This window comes from Salvia hispanica, chromosome 3 (genome assembly GCF_023119035.1).
Source record: "Salvia hispanica cultivar TCC Black 2014 chromosome 3, UniMelb_Shisp_WGS_1.0, whole genome shotgun sequence".
NCBI lineage: Eukaryota > Viridiplantae > Streptophyta > Magnoliopsida > Lamiales > Lamiaceae > Salvia > Salvia hispanica.
In genome coordinates, this window is record NC_062967.1 from 19763207 (window position 1) to 19785177 (window position 21971).

The following is a 21971-nucleotide window of genomic DNA, read 5'->3' on the forward strand; positions in this document are numbered from 1 at the left end:
TATGTGTAATAATCTGTCAGTTTGAAGGAGGTTGAAGTTTTGCTTCTTAATAGTTTTTTTGGCAAATTGTTTTGACAGAACAAGATGAAAAGCTACCTATACAAACATGGAATCCAAGTTGTTCCAATAAAGCTCTGGACTTAGCTTTATAAATGTTTGTTGAAGGATATGGACACTAGACTTGTTATAAAGGTGTCAGGTTTAGATTAATTGTTTGATAATTATGTGTATATTAAGACTGATATTCAAAGGAATTGTAAGAGTTCAAGTCTTAGACCACTCTTATAATTAGAATGTTTGTACATTGATATACTAAAATGGAAATTCAATCCTTGTGATATTTTCATTTATGCATAATTTTTGTTTTCTGTTCTTTTGATTTGATCATGCTTATAAATCCACTAAAATAGGGGAGGAATGTTGGAATTTTAGTGTATTAGCACTTTAATTCTAAGGAAGAATGTTGGAATTTTAGTGTTTATCACTTTAATTTCTAAACAATTCGGCTGCTTCATTAGAAGTTTGTTTTATATTATTTTAGTGTTTGAATTAACTGTTTTAACAGTTTTTAAACAGTTATTAACAGTTTGGAATCAGTTTTAGTTAATTAACTGCCTTGGCAGTTAATTGTCGACGGTTTAGGCTAATTTTTGATTAAATACAGATCAGAGAATGAACAATCATCTAAGGGAAACTTAGTCTTATCCGATCATAGATTTTGTGCACTCAAAATACTTGATCTGAAAGTATTTTATACGATTCTAAGTTATCCAAGTCTTCTAATAAGGATTCCCTAATCCTAAGTCACAAAATCATCATTATATATCTTACTTAACAGGGAGTACTACTTCTTTCATCTCTCAATATGTATCTTAGTTTTATGAGTTTTAAAAATTATACTTTCTCCGTCCGCCATTAAAAGTCTCATTTGAGTTTGACACATGTTTTAAGAAATATTATGAAAGAAAGTAGGTGGAAAAGATAATGGAATGTGAGACTCATTTTTATATATTAATTTTATAATAAATATGAAAGAGATGCATTAGTGGTAGAATGTGAGGTATACTTACCATTTAGTGGATTGGTATACTGAAAAGTATATTTCGGGCATGTTGCACAGATAAAATTATTTGCATACAATAAATTCTACAATCCACTTTTAACCCAAGGTGAGAAGAATTAATTTTATCTCATTGGTGTTTGCTTATACATTTACAAGATGTTTTTCAAACATTTAAATGTATAAGAAGCAAACAAGTCTAATTCTTCTGCATAGTAGATTGGTCGTGAACGACGTTTACAGAATGTGACGCATTCGGTTCTTTGTAGAAGAGAAATAGAATTTCACAACCTAGATAGGCTTTGACTACCTATCGTGAAAGGTTGCAGTGTCAGTCCGTATGTTTCCTTACCTTAGGAAATAAACGACAATAACGTGGTATAGCACTGAAAGATCTAACAGTTGAGATAAGTCTTTCTTGCTATTTACTGAACGAGGTCTCGGTGATTCTTATTCATAATAATTGTTGACATAGCATTGAGCATATGATATTGATTATGCACTACTTTGATTTATCAAATGGTGCAGATTTTTTGCAATCCAAGAATCCCGATATCTTGGGTAGTGGTGATCAATATCTAGAGGTGCTAGTATTTTTATTGCAATGAATCGTGTGTTGGGTGAGTCCAGTTTGATAATATCCTCAAGAGGTGTTCGAAAAAGGTTTTATTATTCAGAAACCCGGCCGGTTGGAATTTATTCAAGTAATAAATAAAGATTTTGAACTAGACAACTCTTGGAAAAATATATTAATTAATTAAAGTCAAATAGCATTATTCAAGTAATAAATAAAGATTTTGAACTAGACAACTTTTGGAAAAATATATTAATTAATTAAAGTCAAATAGCAAATTTAAATTTATTTATGGATATTTATATCTTAAACACAGAAAATAATAAATTAAAGAGTAAAAGCCCGGATTACTTGTAATTTGGGATTGGACGGGCAGTCAATATTATTTTACTGTAGTAACTGATAATAATAATAATAATATTCTGTTGGACTTGTATTAAATTGAGACTAATTTAATTAGCAAAAGTCCAACAGATTTGGCCCAAGTCCAACCTCCATGAATCTCTAATCTAGCCCATCATACCTCTATATAAAAGGATATTTAGATAATAAAAAATCATAAATTTCGTTCCCCTCCTTTGTGAGTGGACGGTTTCTACAGTTCTTCATACCCAATTAAATTCTTAAATTTACTTTCAATATGAAATTAATATATAAAAAGTTTGAGATTTGCATAAAAATTGTATAAATATTTTATTCGCGTTTCATTTGAATGCATGTAGTCAACTCTTTTGTTCACATAGAATACAAAAGGTTTAATTATTGTTTCAGATTGGTACAAAAAATTTCATATTTTTTTATGTTGATACAAAAAGTTTCATTGTTGTTTCATGTTAGTACATAAGTTTAATCTTAGTTTCGTGTTTTGTACCTCATATAGGTAAAGAGTTAACGACATCCAAATATAGATAACGAAACGTATTAAAATGAAACGTGCATTAAACATTTTGTATGATTTATTACAAACTTCAAACTTTATGTACTAACAGGAAGCAAGAGGGAAACATTTTGTACCAATAGTGTAATCATCCTTATTATAGGTGGTTTTTAATAGAAAATTATCTCATTTATTCATAGATGGAACAATAAGAGTATATGAAGCATAATATGTAAGGTATGATTTTTAGGGCATCCAAAGTGTTCTCCGCAAAGAGCTGACCCTTAACTATTCATGAGCCGCATACCACTTTTAACCATTATTTATTGTACATCTCTTATATAAGAGATAGCACATACAACAATTAATCACATCCCTTATCTATCCATGGTGCCCACTATTCTATTATTCAATTTTAAAAAATAATTAATAAAAACATTTCATTAAGAATAAAACTTCATTATTAAACCCAAAAGTAACTTTACAAATGCCTAACAATTAAAACCTACATAAGTTAAATCCTAAAAATTTTATATTGTATAGTTTAAATCCTAAAATTCTTAAATTATTATTCCATCCGACCGTTTAGCGTTGTAGCGATCGGTGACCTGTTCCCAAACCTTTCCATTTTGGTTGGTTTCCACGATCTAATCTTGTGAAACGGCAACCTACACATCGAATAATGTATCCGTCTCGGTCGAAGGGTACGTATTGCGGACATTGAACCGGAACGTCTTCCAGTTGAGCGTTACACGTTGGAAGTTGGGACAATGACTAAGTCGTTTCGTGGTTAGGCGCGAGTCTGTCGTCCACCTGAATGGTGCGCTAATGAGTTGCATGTCTACTAGATAAAGTTGGTGGACAAATTTAGTTGGAGGACGCGATCCGGACAAGTTGGCTGTCACGGTCCCTCAGGGGTACTCCCTCTGTCCCACTCAAAATGGCCACATTCTTGAGTGGCACGAGATTTTAGAAAGTGTTGTTAGGTGGAATAAAGTAGAGAGGGAAAACATAGTTGAATATTTTAATGAGGAGAGAAGAGAGAAGAGGTTACTTCCAAAATTAAAAGTGGTCATTTTGATTGGGACAAACAAAAAAGAAAAGGTGGTCATCTTGAATGGGACGGATGGAGTATTATATACGTATGCATTGTTTAACAAGTGTGGAAGTAGCGCTTGTGGCTTGGTTTTTTTGGTCAGCCACTATGAGAACCCGGATCGATACCCCTCTGTGCATTCTTATTGAAATAGTAGTTATGTAAATCTATTTGGATTTTATAATTTGTTTTGTATAGATAACTTTGTTTTATAATCATGAAAAATGGTTTTTATAATTTAAGAATAGTAATTATTTCTTTACTCTATGCACTTTATTATAAAAGATAATAAATAAAAGTATATAAAATTAAAATTTCTGATTCTGTCACTGCACATGCAATGGCATCCTGATGGCGGCTCATCCCGTTACGAGACCCTACTGTAGATGTTTATTTAAAAAAACAAGATTAACAATGGTTCGCCATCTATCCAGATGATTACTCGAATTCTTATCTATTTGATAAAAGAAGCATTTTAGGAACTGAGTTGCGCTTCATTGTCCATCGTTAGAGATGCCCTTAATAGAAAAGTATGTCAATTTATGGGTGTAGACCTATACTAATTTTTTTATATCGGTCCAATTTTATCTAATTTATCTTAATCGAAAGTGCAAATTTGGTGAAAAGACCTTAATGCCCTTTTTGGAGGGAAAATGGAAAGATGAGATGTCTTCTATCCAAAAATATTTTGTAATGCAAAAACAATTGAAGAAGTTTTAAAATACATTTAAATATTGCACTACCATTATTTTTTTTTATAATTAAGTTATTAAATTTATATATAAATTAGCCTTATTAAATTTATATATTAATTAGCCATTAAATTGGAATTGTGCTAGAGAGTTTAGTTTGCCTTCCATTTATTTAGGTTAAAATTGAGATTTAATCATTTATGGAAATACTTTTTCTTCGAATTAATTCACAAACTAAACGACAACACATATATGTAATGCTTACAATTTTCATCCAATATTTACTCAATTAAAGTTTTAATTCTTATATTTTAATAGCCTCTAATTAAACAATACTACTAAGTTTATAGATCAAACTAAGGAATAAGATGAATTATATATATTTAAAATTAAATCTAACTTATAAAGTTTGTATAACTTCTTAATATAAAGAGTAGTGTAAATTGTCACATTATTCAAAACAAACAAAATGCATAAAATATTATCGTTACTTTAATTGATAGTAGTTATTTACTACTTTTTATATGTATATGTGGCGGAAAATAAAAAATTTATCCTTTCCAAATAAAAAAATCATTTATTCTTTGGCAATGTATACAAGTTATGGTATGGTCTGAAATTAAAAGAAATAAATAAAGTCAACTAAAATGTGACTATTGGATAGTACAAATTTTCTAACTTGACTTCTCAAAGATGTGTGAGTAAAATATTTTTATTAAAAATATATGGATATGTTTATTATTCCATATATTTTTCAAATTAATTTTTTATAAATTAAGATATTAAATTTATTAATTTACCTTTTATTTGGATTAACGACTTGCATAGCACTTTCAATAAACAACTTTACTCACACATATTTTGTTTATTTGTATATCTTATTTTAATTAATTCATACTCTTTCATCATTAGTCACACATCTTATTTTTGTCATTAATTTTATTCTTTTTAACTCCACTTAAGGTGGCTTTCGATTTCCAAGATAAAATAATACAAGATACAGTCTAGGATTGAGTTGTGAGATTATTTTAGTCATAGAGGGTTAGCTATAACTAATTATTCCATGATTATCCATCTAGAAATGAGTTGAGGGACAAAATATTATGAACCAAACACATTACTAATTTAGTCCTGAGATACAATCTTGCAAACCGAACACTCCTTTAGATTATAAATTAAAATTGCATAAATGTTTCATTCACTGGGGAATAGTAAATTCTTCATTTTGAGTGAGACAAGATAAGTAGATTTCTGTTTTTTTAAATCTCCATATTGCTTTCAATTCTCTTATTTTCTATATATTTACTATATTTTATATTCATTATTTGAAATTCTTATGTCCCGTGCATAGCTCGAGTATTAATACTAGTGTCTATAAAAGTATAGCTTTTAATAGAAAAATAGTCACTCACTTAGAGCATCTCCAACAAGGAAGGGTAAATAAAAGAGGTATATCATCAATATACCTCCTCAAAAAGTGAAATATACCCTTCCAAAAAGAAGTATACTCCAAAGGAAAAAGATATATAGAAAGAAGGTAAATGATTTTTTAAGTACAAAATGCATTAAAATACATAAAATGTGATACCTCTCAAATACCTTCTCTATTGGAGAATGATTTTTCATTAACAGAAAATAAATATAGTAGTTATAAAATTTTATATTTCCATACCCTAAGATACGTCTTCATAAAGGAAATGTAAAATAATCCATTTAACTCACAGCTTGGAGATCCTCTTAGCAGTGAACTTATATATCCGACCATATTTATTAGTCTTAACTACTTTCTCATTTGCTTGTCAATTTCAATTACAAGAATTTCGCTCTCAGATGAACTGAGAGAGTGAGTGAGGGGAAAAGCACAGAGAGAAAGAGGCGACAGTGAGAAAGGGCGAGGGATGAAAGACGAAGCCGTCAGCTCCTCGCGCGACCCGTTATTGCCCCCAAGATCTTCGTCTCCTCCTCCGAGCCTCACTCCCGCTGCCAGGTTAATTTACCTTTACGCCCTCGCCAAACCCTCTTATCCCAATTGTAATTGCTATGCTTTACGCACTGTTTACTTGTGTCTTTATTGGTTCAATTTTATGCTCGAATAGTTTGATTTTGTTCTATTTATTGCTTCCTCAACTTGCGTGTTAGTGTTGTGATGAGAAATTAGGGCATGTGATGCCTCTTGATATTCTGCAGTCTTCATTGAATAATGTCGCAGCTAAAGTTTCAGTTGTTCTGCTGAGTTTCATTAATTTCTATGAATTAAACAGCCTCGGCAGGCCATGAAATGATCTGTATTGGCAATGGCAAATGCGTAATGCTATCTCTGTCCATGCAATTTTTAAATTATGTAGTGGAAATTATGTCTCTATAAGGAGTGGATTCTCTTTTTTGTTAAGAGCCTTTACCCATATACAAGAAACTGCGAATAATGAATGAGTAATGATGGTAAACGTAGGACACGGTTTTTTCTGCAAATTTTGTAATGAGTCTTAATTAGATTAATTGACAAAAAGTTAATTATGTTGGATTTCTCATAATGAATGTTATAAATCTTATTTTGTTGCAAATTTGCAATCAATGCTCTTCTATATAGTTCTGTTGGGGCATCATCTCCTGCTGTTCCCACAAATGCTGGAAGCTCAGATGGTCTTGGTCAAGTGCAGAATTCGAGAGGAGGGTCTCTTTCGCGGATTGGTTCCCAGCCCATACACGCATCATTGAGCACCAGTGCTGGTGGTTCAGCACTGGGAACATCACAGCCTTCTTGTAGGCCCTGGGAAAGGGGTGACTTGCTGAGGCGTCTCTCAACATTCAAACCAGAAAATTGGTTTGGAAAGCCCAAGGTTTTTGAACTTGCTCTCCCTTCTGTATTTGCTTTTCAGAAATTGCTACTTTATTGATGTTATATTCAATTAGACATAGTTGAGTCATGAGTGTCAGCTTCATGTCAATCAATCAATCAAGGTTCTCATCATCTCCTGCCATATCGGTTGATTAAACCTTGGCATTACAATTAATTATGTATAATTTAAAAGTTTGATACATTTTAAGACAACCAAAATAAAATAATGTTTCACTTCAGTAATTTCTCGTTCCATTATGTATGGTATTTTGATGGGTTAAACTTTGAATTTGGGCAAAGCATTAGCTGTCTTCTTTACTTATAGATGTGTAATAAATAGAATATCTGCTGAATCGTTAGTTATGCTTTTGAGCAGACCCATTCAATTTTTATTTCACTCGTGTTTATTCTCCCTGTATAGCTTTCTGTTGTGTCAGGATTGGTCATGGACTAGATGTTGTTTATATACTTATATCTGTGTTTGGGTGCATTCCTGATTCAGGCTGCTAGTTCCCTGGCATGTGCCAGAAAAGGTTGGGTGAATGTGGATGTTGATAAAGTTGAATGTGAATCCTGTGGTGCAATTCTGAAGTTTGTTTCATCAGCTACATGGACTTCTTCTGAAGGTGAATTGAGATGGTAGTTGGTTATTAGATTAAGTAAAGGCTTCTTCCATGCTATCACCAGTTTGTTTATATTGGATGTTCATGTTCTATAAATCCACAGTTGAGATCAAGGTCAGGTTTGAATACTAGTTGATTATGAGATTAAAATTGTCTTTTAGTATTTTACTAAGATAAACAACCAAAATATGAGTTTGTGAACATTATCATATTCAAATTATTTGTTGGCTGTCATCTGTACATGAATCCAGAAACATTTCAATAAAAACACATAGATGCCTGATAATTGTTGTACTTCAAATCTTTGACGTGCAAATATCTACTTATTGCAAGACACATTATGTAGTTTTTTCCAAGATATTGGCTGTGTATGAAGTTTTTGAATTGTCATCTTATTTGGGTTGATTATATTATGTTTTTAATGTATGCATTTTTTTTAAAAACAGTCTTATATGTTGCCAGAGAGTTGATCAGTAATGGAATAGTGGCTCCGAATCCCACTAAATGCAGGAAGGATGGCTAACAGGAATGATATATCAATTTTTTGGGGTGTGACTTACCCGGGGTTCTCCTGGGATGGGAGTACTTGTGATTTGTGAATCACTTTGAATATGAAATGAATATCGTAGTGTAATAGGGTTTAGGGTTCTGTAATAGGTGGCTAAATAGGTTTTTTCTTCTCATATAAATTTGCATCTCTGGTGGTTCTGTTAGTTTTACTCAAAGTCAAACAAACTCAAATGTAGCGTTAACCTGTGTTATTATTAGCTGAAGAGAGCTTCTGTAGAACTTGCAGTTCTATTACCTAGAAACCTCTTGATTCCTGTTTCTGTTGTAAACTAAGGTGGCTAGTCTTAATTTCTGTTCTATCTTTGTTTCTCTCCATTGTACTCTGTGACTCTTCCTCAGACTCTCTCACACTTATAAGAAATAGCTTGCCGATGCGTGTGTCATTTTAAAAATAATAAAGCTCATTGAACTACCTATGAGCTTAAATGTGCATATGTTCTGGTTGGAGAGCTTAGTATTTTTTGTATGCAACTAAGGTTGCTGATTTGGAGAATTTACCGAATGAATACGGCGACGTAGGTCTGGTTAGAATCATTTCTTTCGACGAAAAGGACAGTAACACAAAATTTTGGTTCTCCAGTTTTAAGCTTCTTTGAATGATCTCAAATTGAATATTGGGAATACGAAGCCTTTTCTATTTGTACCAATCAAAATTTTCTTGCTGTTGGCTAGTCATTATCTCTCATTTGACTAATTTCCTGCTGTAGCTGATGGTGCTGGAGAAGAATTTTCCAAGAAACTTGATGAAGAGCATAAGGTTATCTGCCCATGGACAGGAAACTGCTGTGCAGAAAGTCTGGTGCAGTTCCCGCCGACTCCCCCATCAGCACTTATTGGTGGTTACAAGGATAGGTGTGATGGACTGCTCCAGTTTCCCTCCCTTCCTGCCGTGGCTGCATCTGCAATTGAGCAAATGCGGATTTCTCGAGGCTCAGAAATTGATCGTTTGCTGGTCCAGTCTCAGCTTGCACGCAATGAATCTGGCATCAAGCCAGAATTTTTTTTAGGAACTGAGTGCTCCAGAGATGATGTCTTCTTCATATACTCCCGTGTAATACATATGTAGCCTCTACTTCTTTTATTTAACTAGTAAGTTTTTTGGGCCTCTTAGTGAAATTTCTGTCAAATTGCAGTGTCAGAAGCTCATAAGCCTTTGTGGATGGGAACCTAGGTGGCTCCCAAATATTCAGGATTGTGAAGAGCATTCTGCACAATCAGCTAGAAACGGCTGCTCAATTGGTCCTTCAAAATATCGTGCTCCTCCCCGTGATCCTAGCCGAGGAAAGAAAGCCTTGTCCTCTTCAGCAAAAAGGGATTATGGTGGATATGAAGTTACTGGAAATAACTCAAAAGGTGTATCCAGGTCACCGTTGCTAGACTGCAGCTTATGTGGTGCGACAGTCAGACTGTGGGACTTTTTAACTGTACAGCGTCCCTCTAGTTTTGTTCCAAGTAGCACTGAAGGTCCTGAAACTAGCAAGAAGATGTTGACACGTGGAATAAGTGCAGCAAGTGGCATCAGTGGGTGGGTTGCTGCAGATTGTGTGGAGAAGGAGCAGGCAGAGGACCTTGATGAAGCTGGAACTGGAGAAGGAAAGTCACTTTCAAATGTTGGGGTGGAGTTGAATCTTACAATGTCTGCTGTATTGTCGTCATCGCGGTTGAACATGAATGCTGCATCTGAACAGTATCAATATGGGCTTAGAGGTAGAGATTTATTGGTTGGGCAGCCTTCCAGCAGTGAGGTTGGTGATCGAGCAGCTTCGTTTGAATCACGCGGCCCTAGTTCACATAAGAGGAACTTAGATGAAGGTGGAAGTACAGGTGACAGGCCACACTTTCTGCAACAAGCAGACAGTGGAGAGGGTACGGTCATTGATCGCGACGGTGATGAAGTTGATGATGGTGGACAGTACTCTGCTGGTCCTTCAAAGCGTGCCCGTGAGTCTTGGGTTGTAGAACCCCGTCGGTCACCATATAGAAAAGATTCTTCTGGTGCTGGTCCCAGCCTGTCATTCGGGTTCGACATAGGAGTCGATGCTTATAAGGGGGAATTTGACCAGGGTACTGAACAATTCATAGGTAATCCATCAACTAGAGATTCAACGCGGGCATCCTCTGTCATTGCAATGGACACTATGTGCCACACTGCAGATAATGATTCAATGGAAAGCGTTGAGAACTATCCTGGCGATTTTGATGACATACATTTGCCGTCTACATCAGGAATAAAAAACAACGAACATCCTGAGACATCAGAGGTGAATTACAGCAATCAAGCACAGCAGAGTACTTGTCCTGCTGCTGTGAGAAGTACTGGTGAAATTGGAGTCAGTAGTGCAAATGAAGAAGAAGTTGTAAACACAGATATTGCAACTGCACATGGGAGGGATGGTCCCAGCTTGGGGATTAGTGGAGGAAGTGTTGGCATGGGTGCTAGCCATGAAGCTGAAATTCATGGGATTGATACTTCTATCTACCGAACTGAGAGTGTTGTTGGTGATGTAGAGCCTATTACTGAAGTAACTGATAACCAAGGCCAAACAGGCGAATTTGCACCAGATCCAGTGTTGATGGGCGATTTTGTCCCTGAAGAAGTGGATAGAGAGGATCCTCACGGTGATAGTCAAGATCTTATGTCTCGGTCTGTAGTTAGGGCAGATAGTGGTTCAAAAGTTATGGGTTCAACTAAGGCAGAATCTGTTGAAAGTGGAGAAAAGACAAGTAATATGCGAGCCACCTCTTGCGAGAACAGTCCCCATCCTTCACTTTCTTGTAATGCCATTTTATATTCTGGCGTAGAGCTATCTAAGGAAGAAGTCACACAAGCCACCAAGGATCCAACAACCGATGACTGTGGTTTTGTGGAATCAGGCTATCAAGTTGCAAATGGATCAGGTAAAGAGTTGCACTTTGGTAAATGAAAATTGATGTTCATTCTGCACATTAGATCCACAAAATAATTTATCTGCGAATCTACTTTAAAGTGGTCTGTTAACTTTTTGTGTGTCAGAGGCTCAGAGAATAGATCTTTAAGCACTTCTGATAATTAATTCCAATCTATGAGTCTACTTTATAATTAATTGTGTTGTAGTTTGCTGAGTGATCACAGCTTGGATTTATATACACTTCCGATAATCAATTCCAATCAATGTTTGTGTTTGTGTGCGTACGTTTGTGTATGCTAACCGGGTATTTGGTTTGCATATGGAACTCTGTTAGGGCCTCCCAATGGTGGAAGCAACTATGATGAAGCTGTGGAATTTGATCCAATAAAGTATCACAATTACTACTGTCCTTGGGTGAATGGAAATGTTGCTGCAGCTGGCTCTAGTAGCAGCGGCGGCGGCTCTGGCTCCAGTCACAGTGCTCTTGCGCTTTGTGGTTGGCAGCTGACGTTAGATGCTTTGGATGCTTTCCAATTGCAAGGCCAGGTTCCACCAGTGCAACCAGTTGAATCTGAATCTGCTGCTTCGATGTATAAGGTTAACATAGATAGCCAGGTTCCAAATGCTTTACACTGAATCTTGATTTTGTTTAAATTTCCTTCTTTTGTTCTTTCCTAATAATACAACCTATGTGAAATTTGGTAAATATAACAAGAATTATTTTTTCTTTATAAGATCTAATTATTTAGTCGTTCTTTATGATCATAACCTTTTTTATTGACAATTTTTTTGATACTCGATCTGATGCGGTTTTGGTGTTTTTCCTTTTACCATCTAAAGGAAGTGGACTTTGGAAATATTTTATCATCTAAGAACTTCTCTATTTGTTCAAATTTGTTATTATTTTGAAATGAGGGTATCGTTTTGTTCGGTAAGAAATGGAATTTTATTAGAACAATGAGCTGGTATTCCAGTGGGATGAGAAATCTCCAATCTCTAGCAGCATCTAACATAAGAAAGGCCTAAATACCTGGTTTGAGGCCCACCAAGCAACTCCAAATTCGGGCAAAATGGTGTATCTTACACTTGTCTACTATAAATACCTTTACAGCTTTGCACTACCAAAAATGACTCTAGACACAATTTTTGCAGGATGACCATCACACACCTGGTCAGAAGCTCTTGGCAAAACACTCTTTCAGTAAGAGCAGTGGGAGGACCTAAATGGGCTATTCTTGAAGATGTGGCGTCTGGTAATTTTCTACTACGATACTTCTGCTAGAAATTATCGTTAGGGTGACACGTGACAGTTGAATTATTAATCTATTCATGCCCCCTGCTTCTATATCTCATGTTGGCTTTTCTAGGAATGCTATGCTCATAATTCTCATATTACCTTGCAGTCTGCCTATGTAACATGGAAACTGCAACATGTGATAATTAGACATTTGAAGCTATGTTCTCTATTTGGAACCTAATCTTATCTGTCTTGACTTTTACAGCTTGCAGTTATTATTGCCTCATGGTACTCTGATTGAACCGAGAGCCTATCAGCGCTTATTCAAACACAACGTGTTGATGTTATTTGTTAATTTTCACCTCAAATGGAGTAAAGTAATGGAAATCTAAAGTTCCATTTCCTATGTTTATTCAGGATGCAAGAGAACCTCTCTATCTTGAGTATCTTCTCCCTTTTGGACCTCAGTTTTAGTAACGCCTTTAATCAATAATAGTTGTGTGGGATTATTGTATTCTACTGTTTCAGAATATTACTGCTGCGGTTCTGGAGATTGCTTTTCATAGCTTTTCTATTTATATTCGGACACTCTGTATACGTATATTTTACCTAAGTCGACCTCCAAGTTCAAAATCATAAGCTTCAGGATGTGTTAAAATTTGTTGTCCAATTAGGATTAGGTGCGGGAGAATTGGTCTTGTTTACTTCTTGCTTTTGTATTTTTGGGACTTTATTTGCTTCACTATTTCTTTTTGTTGTTTCGTTGTGGGCGTACATTGTTTGAGAAAAATGGGACTACTGCAATACACTTAATTTATCGCTTCCATTGAAAAAACTAGTAGCAAGTGCAAATTTCGTTGGTTTCTTTGGTTGCCGTAGTTATTTTAATATGTATCTACGCAAGATACATATTGAAGTTATGTGTATGAGAAAAAAAATCAGAATGTTTACTAAGTGAAAAAATTAATTGTTGAAAAATAATCTAAACAAATTCATTGTCCAATTTGGTGGAGTGTTTAATTTTGAGCTTGTTCATTATCCCTTTCATTCTCAAAGTAAAGATTCTCATTCTCGTATTAATGATTGAGCATTGTGTCATATACTTTAGTCTTTTTTATATGGGATTTGGTATTATAAAGTTTTGTCAAATTTTGTATTTATCATGAAATTTAAAATTGATTCAAATTATCATTTTTCATTTAGTTTGTTATTTCTTGAAAAACCTAAATAAGATTTTCGGCAAAAATTTATTCTACGTGGACAATTGTGAAACTTTTTTTATACCACTTTTTTAGTTCTTGACAAGTAGGATAAGAAACTATATTGATTTAGTTGTGCCATGGAAATAACAAACGAAATGTAAAATTTGTGATATTTTAGACCGAATTTAATATTAAAAGCAAATACCAGATTTGACTAGAGTTATGATTTTAGGGACTAATTATCTCTTATAATATTGTAAAGATAAAAAGCTAGTCACCAAAATAAAGACTGAATTATGACAATAGTTCCGGGAAAATTTGTGCATGACGAATTTTAATATCATTGATAATCTTTGGACATATAGAGTAAGGGTCTTGTTAGGTTGAGATTTATGAACCTAATTGAGAATTGAGATGCAATCTCAGCCACTCATCCAGAATATTTGTGAAATGTCAATAGCATGTAGTTTATGTCAACACGGGGACATAATTGTAATTTTATTAATTTTTTTATTAATTTTTTTATTTTTTTAAATTTTTTTTGTCAACTACATATACAATTCATGTCAACTACACATCAAATGTCAACAACTTTATTCAATAAATACTATTTGACATGAATTGTGCATGTAGTTGACATTATATTGTGTAGTTAACATGAATTGTGTATGTAGTTGACATGGATTATACACATAGTTGACATTGTATGTGTAGTTGACATGAATTGTATATGTAGTTGACATGGATTATACAAATAGTTGACATTATATGTGTAGTTGACATGAATTGTGTGTGTAGTTGAAAAATAAAATAAAAAAATTTTAAATTTTTTTTTTTAAATTTTAAAAAATTAAAAAAAATTTAAAAAATTTAAAAATTAATTTAAAAATTAAAAATAAATAAATAAATAAAAATAAAATAAAAAATAAAAAATAAATTTTAAAATTTTTTTAAAAAATTTAAAAAAATTAATACAAATTAATAAAAAATTAAAATTAAAAATTAAAAAAAATATTTATTGAATAAAATATACCATGAGATTACCATTCTGCCCTTTCATAATTAATTAATCTAAAGATATTTTCCATGTGGAAAAATCTGGACCACTCATTTAATAAAAATAAGTGGCTAATATTGCATCTCATTTCTCAATTAGCATAAAAAATCTCAATTGATCACAACCCTATAGATTAATTACATTTTCCGTTTGGTAGGTGTAACTGAAGTTGTGGAATTGAAATTGAAGCATTCAATTCAAAATTGAATATTTTGAATCACAAAAATATTTGGATTTGAATTTGAATTACAATTTCAAATCTCTCAATTAGAATTTGATGCCATTTTTTAAAGTAGTAATCCCTCCGTTCCACAAGAATATGCATTTTCCTTTTTAGTCCGTCCCGCAAGAATATGCATTCTAATTTTGGAAATTATTTTCTCACTAATGAGGTGAGACTCATTCCCCACTAATATATTTTAATTACTTTTTCTCTCTACATCTCTCTTATTTTACCAATTTTACATTAAAACTCGTGTCGAACTCAAAGTGCATATTCTTTGGTGACGTAGGGAGTAATAATTGAAATTCCAAATAATTACTCGCTCATTCCCCTAAAAATAAAAATTCTTTCCTTTTTAACCCATCCCCTAAAAGTAGAAACTTTACTCTGTAATGAGGTGTGACTCATTTTCCACTAACACACTTTTCTTTCAATCTATCTCTTATTTTACCAATTTTGCATTAAACCTCATGCTGTTTTAAAAGTTTTTATTTTTAGGGGACAGAGGGAGTACAAGTAAGAAACATTCACGGCATATATCCATAAAACACACATATAAACAAAATACACACTTCACATTATACACAAAATACGCACACTACACACACTACATACACAATACACACACTATACAAAATACACATTGTACACATTGTACACACGCTATACACAAAATACGCAATACACTCCACACACACATACACAAAAAATGCACACCATACATGTTTGGTCATTTTTGTTCATGGATTTCCATCCCTAGATGAGTTATCACCCCTACCAAACATGACTTATCACGTACTACACACTGCACACAAAATACATGCATTGCACATGCACTGAAAAATTACACACTCTGCCCACGATATACTACATTATACCCACAAAATGCACACACAAACACAAAATACACAGCACCATTCTTTACCTAGGGGATGAGACTTATTTTCCAAGGATGAGACTCTAGTTGATGAGATTTTTCAACGGTGTGAAACAAGTACCATTCCAAGTAGCCCATCATTAGTGGTAGACTGGTGGGGTTTCGATCAATAAAGTTTTACATCGAAAAGATCAAATCTGTGTGGGCAGTTGTGGGGCTTTGATGCTATAATTAATACTCCTAATTTAAAAACAGCATGGTACATTACTGGTGCAGTTGTCCATATAATACTCCTAATTTAAAGCTTTCCTTTTATTGCTGGTTGCAAAATTTTGTATGGTGATCTGCTGCTGTTCAGAATTGTTGATCTGTGGAGAATGTTGTGATATGTATATGGTTTATGATTTCAAGAAACACTACCGAAAAAACTTACTAACTTTTAATAATATAAAAATTGAGAGGCAATTACTAACGTTTTAAATTTTTTAAACACAATCATAATTTAGGACGCAAAAGAAAACGTCCATAAGTTGAGGGCAAATTATCTTAACTTTTTGTCTTTTCATGACGTTTCTATTTGTGAGCCCTAGTTTTAGTTGAAACACCAATAATAATTACACTTTATGAAGCGTTGGTGATATATTTAGACATAAATTACACCAATAAAAAATTTCCTTAGCCGTTCTTTTTGTTGCAGTAAATGATAATATGTGATCACCTCTTAAGTAGATAAGAATGCTATATACTGTTGCAGGGATATAGGATTTACATTAGTAATATGATTATAACTATTTCTGGATGGAGGTGAGGGATTTCAAAAGTGGAAATCAATTGATGTTGTAATAGTATATCTCTCCAATTCGATCGATTTATAATTGCCCAAGACCCAAGTTACTTTAGAAGTGTTTGGTTTCAAAACTATTTATATATTGGTGGAGCGAGCACATTAAAAGTAGGGGTGACAAATCGTGTGTGTTGTGTCGTTATCGTGTCGACACGATAACGACACGACACGATAACAACAAACACGAACACGACCCATTAAGAAAACTCCAAACACGAACACAACCTGCTACCCTCAGAGCTCAGACACGAACACGACATGAACCCATTACCGACACGAACCACTTCGGATCAACACGATACGATAACAACACATATATGACATGACACAATAACGACACTATAATAATAATGTTATAATATATAAATATTATTTCTAATATTAAATTTTAAAACTTTTAAATAAAAAATATATATATTATAATATATTAATATTGTTTCTTAACGTGTAACACGAACACGACACGAAGTTTTCGTGTCGTTATCGTGTCGACACGATAAGGATACAAATCCAATAAGCTTTGACACATACCCATTAATTTCGTGCGGGTTTGTGTCGTGTTATCGTGTCGTGCCAAAAATTGTCACCCCTAATTAAAAGTTTAGTAATCAATTTTATATTCCAAAGCTATCATATAAACAAAAAAATCCGTTACACGAACATATAATTAATGCTCAATAATTTAAGTCTAACTGTGTAACCACATTGATTGATGGCGTGTTTATGTGAACTAATTTGTGCATGTGCTAACATGTGCTACTACTATAATTTACCTATGATCACATCACACAAACGAATTCACACTTGAATATCAACGCCACATATGTATCGATACAAAGTATAGACATGTTATTACTAATATTGAAAGCCCAATTGAAATGATTACATTAATTTATTAGTTGTACAATGATGTTGATGACTTTTATTAGAGAATTAAACGTGTAATTAAGCAGGAAAATCAGGCGTTGCAAGTGGCAGCCTCAATTCCTTTGGTAGTAGAGTAGGCAACTGGTGCATCATACTTGCTGAAGAGCCTGTAAGATGAGAGGAGGGAGAGCCCTGCGTAGCAAAGAGTCACGATGAACGTGAGCGCGATCGATGCTGTTGCCTTCCTGCAGAAGCCACCGTACGAGCCGCAGCTCTCGCTCCATGTTACCGATTTGTCGCCCTTGTACGCTAGATACACGACCTCCGTCGATACGGCTCCGGCCGCTAGTATTATGTAAGTCAGCAACTGCATATCATATAGGCTTAATGTGACAAAAAAGTAGAGGCAATGCTCCTTTTGAGATAAAGAAAATAGGAGTAGTAATTTGTGTTTTATCAATTATAAAGTGTTTAGGGTTATTTAGATGAAATTTTCTCTAATTAATTTCTGCGTGTATATAATGATATGATACATAAGTGCACTTAATTAAAGTACTGTCAAATAAAAATGGAAAAAAATATTTTCGCAAAGTAGGAAAATTAGATGTGTGTGGGCAATGTCAAGGTGGAGATTTATAAGGGAAAAAGGATGGAGTTGAAATAGACATAGCCCAGTAGTTGTTGTGTTAAGTTAAATTTGAAAATGATTTGGTTACACGTAAATTTTGATGGGTTATTTATATGTAAATTCTTAATTTTTTGTCAAATTCTATTTTATATACCAACTGTAAATTGACCTATAGATTACCAAACTATTGATTTATTCTGAATTGGGAATTAATCAAAATCTTAGTACCAACGTGGTTTAATATAAATTATAATTCAATAAATGGAATTATTTATTCTCGTGTAATTCGCCTAAAATGTAAGGTCATTTTAATTGACATTTGATAATGACACAGAAGTAAATTATATATTCAAATTATACTAGAGTTAGAAATCTTGATTTGGTTGCAATACTAAAAAAAATCAATAATTTGGATGCAAAATCAGAACAAATCATTAATTTGATAATTTAGAGACGGATTTTAAAGAAACCTGGTCAAGGAGAAAGAAGGCCCAAGCCCGGGACAAGGTAGACGGTCGCGGCACCGCCGCAAAAACGGCCGACAGAAGCGAATAGCCGGCGCAGACACCACTTGCATGCACTAAATATCTGTGCACCCACAAAAAAAAGTGAGACCAAAACATAAATCTTTAATTCCCTATTTTATTTTATTTTTACATATAATGACATTAGGTAAACCTGAAAGCCCCAAGATCGGAATAGGACAAAGTGCCAAATTCGTTGGTCTGAGTGTCCTTGAGCATGATGACGAGAGCCGCGAGACAGAGGGCCATGGGAAGGACTCGCAGCAGCGTCTCTGCCGTGCGCATGGTGGGGCTACCACCGTCGTCCTCTGCCGCAGAAGAGGCAACTTCAGTTTTCCCCATGGATTGCGAAAAATATGTGGTGAAGACAAAGCAAAGTAATTAGTTGTGAGTTGTGAAGAGAGTGAGAGATGAGGAAAGGCTACTTTTATTAATGGACTTAGGTATGGTTTGGTGATGATGAAGTAAATGCTAATTATGGTACGCCACACTTTCCCATGCTTCAAAGGATAATATATATGTTACATATACATACATACACGTCTCTCTCCCGATTTATGGAGACACAGATTAATGATCGATAAAGGGATGGTATCGTTTTAATTGCTGCATTTATAGTATGAGACAGTTTTATAATATAATTTTTGTGTCAATCATGATCAAGTTATCTCCGGGCTCCATCACAAATCTATTTAATATAATAACCAGAATGCCCCTCAATAATTTGCAGAATAATTAAAAATGAGCCAAGTGATGTATACTTCTTCCTTCTTCCGTATCAAGCTAGTTGAGTCGTATTTCCTTTTGTATTATTCTAAGGTAGTTGTGTCATTTCTTTCTTTGACAAAAAGTCTATCTTCTCTCATGCTATACTTTATATTCACTTTCTTACTTTCTCTCTTACTTTACTCTCTCCATTTTTACCTTTATCACATCAATTTCTTAAATCTCGATCCTAAAAAAATGCTTCAACTACCTTGGGACGAAGGAGTATATAATATTCCTGATATACTACTCCCTCCGTTCTTTGTTAACAGAGACATTTCTTTTTGGCACGGGGTTTAAGAATAGTTTGTTAAACAGATGATGAATAAAGTAAGAGAGATGAAGAGATAATAACTTTTGCCAAAAATAATGACTCAATTAACTTGGAATTTCTTAAAATAGAAAAATGACTCTATTAACATGGAACAGAAGAGAACTGGAGTACTAGTAAGGGGAGCAATTCAATACAACATATTGAAATCACATAGTTGTGTTTTTTGATTTCACCAATTGATCAGATCATGCAGTTGAATTCACCACTTGTATTCTTATTAAATACACGAATAAATCCTGACATAATAGTTCTATAGAAGAAAGCCAGCGTATCTTTATAGAACTTTATGTGTGAGATTTTTTGTAACATACTCCCTCTGTTATAAAAATGATAGACTACATTTACCATTTTTGACCATCCCAAAAAATAGACAAAGTCTAAATATAGAATGCTTTCAACAAATAATTAATAATCATACACGTTATTTATAATGTGGACCTCACAATCCACTAACACTTATTCCACTATCTTTTTCCCCTCTTTCTCTTTTACTTTTTCTCATTTCTCTCTTACTTTAACAATTGGATATTAAAACTCGTGTCGGTTATAAGTTTATCTATTTTTTTAAGACGGATAGAGTATTTCTTCACAACAGAGAATATACAAAATAACTAACAGATGAGCCATGAGCAAATCAACTAATTTTTTTATAGTTTATTTTTTTATAGTTTATTTAAATCATAGTCTAATTATACTTAATTAAGTCATTATCTTAATCTAGTCCATAATTTTTTAATTTTCAAGTTGAATTAGCATTGGATATAATATACAACTAAAATGTTGTATCCTTGAGCGGATCAACAATACACTTGATTATGTAGGCCCCATTATTGACGATAATCAAATCAAAATCTACACAAAACTCCCACACTATGTTGGCAGCAAACTCGACATATGAAAGGCGGTTACGTGAGTTCGATAGCGCTACCAATTGGTTGTTTGGTCAATTTGTTGAGTTTTTGTCAGAAGAAAAGTTTAAAATAGGCCAAGAATAGAAAATACACAGCATTAAGTTGGAATCACGAGTTTTACGAGGAAATTACACCATACATACATACAAAATATTTAATTAATGTTTCAAATTGATACAAAAAGTTTTAAGTTTACACCATTCATAAAAATGTTTCATAAATGTTTTAAGTTTATACATTTTACTTAAATCACTGATAAACACGGGTTTTTCATGTTTTTAAGGCTTAGATTTGGCTCGTTTTAAATGACAATCATGCAAATTATGTTATTAAATTGCATATGTTATACATTTTGGTATTTTGACATTTTTGTTGGTTAATAAATAATTAAAAAAAAGACAGAAAAAAGGTGCAAAAGTGTCATGGTGTAGCAGCCTCTGTTCGAGCCCATTCTTCCAAAGATTTTGAAGTCCAGTCAGTGTTAACTACATACCATTCTCTTCGTTTTCGAAAGAGCTTCGCATGGGTACCTTGAACATCTAAATCGGAGTTCTGTGAAGAAAGTTATGGTCATTCTACGAATGTCGCGCATTGAAGCTGGCGGAAATTAAGGAAGGAAAGAAATTCTTTCATATTAATTGAAGGGCTCGAATTTACCATCTTTCCTATTACTTGGAGGATACTTTTTACCAATTCTAAATCTTTTTCAAGCCTATATATACCCCATAACCTAATTCATAATATTCATCTAAGAGCCTTCAATCCTCTCCTTCTCTATACTTCTTCCATCCCATAATCCACATATTATTTTTCTATATTCCATTGGAGCGGCTCTGCAGATTCAGGCATGAGATGACTGAAGACTGCATAATTTAACCTTGGATTTTATTTTGTTTTACTTCATGTCTAGGACTTTAATTGTTGTTTTTACTTGTCGTAAACTTCTTTTGTGGAATTTTTGGTAAACATGCTATGATTTTGAGTTATTTATTCAATTGTTTCTGCTTGTTAGCTCTTGTAGTTATTCCAATTTCTCTTGTGTTTATATATTTGTTTGATTGACCATCTTATAAATGCATGTGGAATTTACCACAATAATCGGGAGATGAGTAGTCTAATTTGAAAGAAGAGAAATTGACATCTTTGCCAATATAATCGGGATATTTGAGCCTTAGAATAAAACAAATTTATTTTAGAAGCTTTTACGAGTTGTTGCCTTAGTTATAGGAAGGAGATTTCGGTTCTAAGTAGCAATCTACAAATTGTATGCTTCGGGAGAAGATATA

The 21971-nt window shown here is 33.6% G+C and overlaps 3 protein-coding genes across 4 annotated transcripts in view; 2 read left to right on the forward strand and 1 right to left on the reverse strand.

Moving 5' to 3' along the window:
- Positions 1-517, forward strand: part of LOC125216966 — a 3269-nt gene extending 2752 nt beyond the window's left edge. Inside the window, exon 2 of the mRNA XM_048118761.1 lies at positions 79-517. Within this exon, the coding sequence (XP_047974718.1) occupies positions 79-152 (74 nt within the window). The 3' untranslated portion in view covers positions 153-517. The remainder of the gene's footprint in view (positions 1-78) is intronic.
- A 5568-nt stretch (positions 518-6085) lies between these two features.
- LOC125213202 lies at positions 6086-13089 on the forward strand. 2 transcript variants are annotated; one of them, XM_048113606.1, is made up of 8 exons: positions 6086-6286; positions 6887-7136; positions 7638-7761; positions 9036-9379; positions 9462-11226; positions 11551-11831; positions 12369-12469; positions 12719-13089. In XM_048113606.1, exons 1-7 carry the CDS (start codon positions 6198-6200, stop codon positions 12438-12440), a joined length of 2925 nt encoding a protein of 974 aa, XP_047969563.1. In that variant the 5' UTR covers positions 6086-6197; the 3' UTR covers positions 12441-12469; positions 12719-13089. The 2 variants fall into 2 exon arrangements, with proteins under 2 accessions (XP_047969563.1, XP_047969564.1); XM_048113607.1 differs by having other exon boundaries at positions 11551-11813.
- A 4351-nt stretch (positions 13090-17440) lies between these two features.
- Positions 17441-19101, reverse strand: LOC125211751 (CASP-like protein 2A1). Its single transcript, XM_048111664.1, has 3 exons — positions 18830-19101; positions 18622-18739; positions 17441-17890 (listed from the first exon to the last, which is right to left on the reverse strand). The coding sequence occupies exons 1-3, from the start codon at positions 19015-19017 to the stop codon at positions 17615-17617; spliced, it is 582 nt and encodes a 193-aa protein (XP_047967621.1). The 5' UTR covers positions 19018-19101; the 3' UTR covers positions 17441-17614.
- Positions 19102-21971: the final 2870 nt, after the last annotated feature.

Bases quoted from the DNA above. Each gene is read 5' to 3' on its own strand.
- LOC125213202 (XM_048113606.1), top strand. From the start codon at position 6,198: ATGAAAGACGAAGCCGTCAGCTCCTCGCGCGACCCGTTATTGCCCCCA. The intron at 7,137-7,637 runs GTTTTTGAACTT...TTCCTGATTCAG, and splicing joins ATTGGTTTGGAAAGCCCAAG to GCTGCTAGTTCCCTGGCATG. The intron at 11,227-11,550 runs GTAAAGAGTTGC...GAACTCTGTTAG, and splicing joins TCAAGTTGCAAATGGATCAG to GGCCTCCCAATGGTGGAAGC.
- LOC125211751 (XM_048111664.1), bottom strand. From the start codon at position 19,017: ATGGGGAAAACTGAAGTTGCCTCTTCTGCGGCAGAGGACGACGGTGGT. The intron at 18,740-18,829 runs GTTTACCTAATG...GTGGGTGCACAG, and splicing joins TCCGATCTTGGGGCTTTCAG to ATATTTAGTGCATGCAAGTG. The intron at 17,891-18,621 runs GTTTCTTTAAAA...TATGATATGCAG, and splicing joins CCTTCTTTCTCCTTGACCAG to TTGCTGACTTACATAATACT.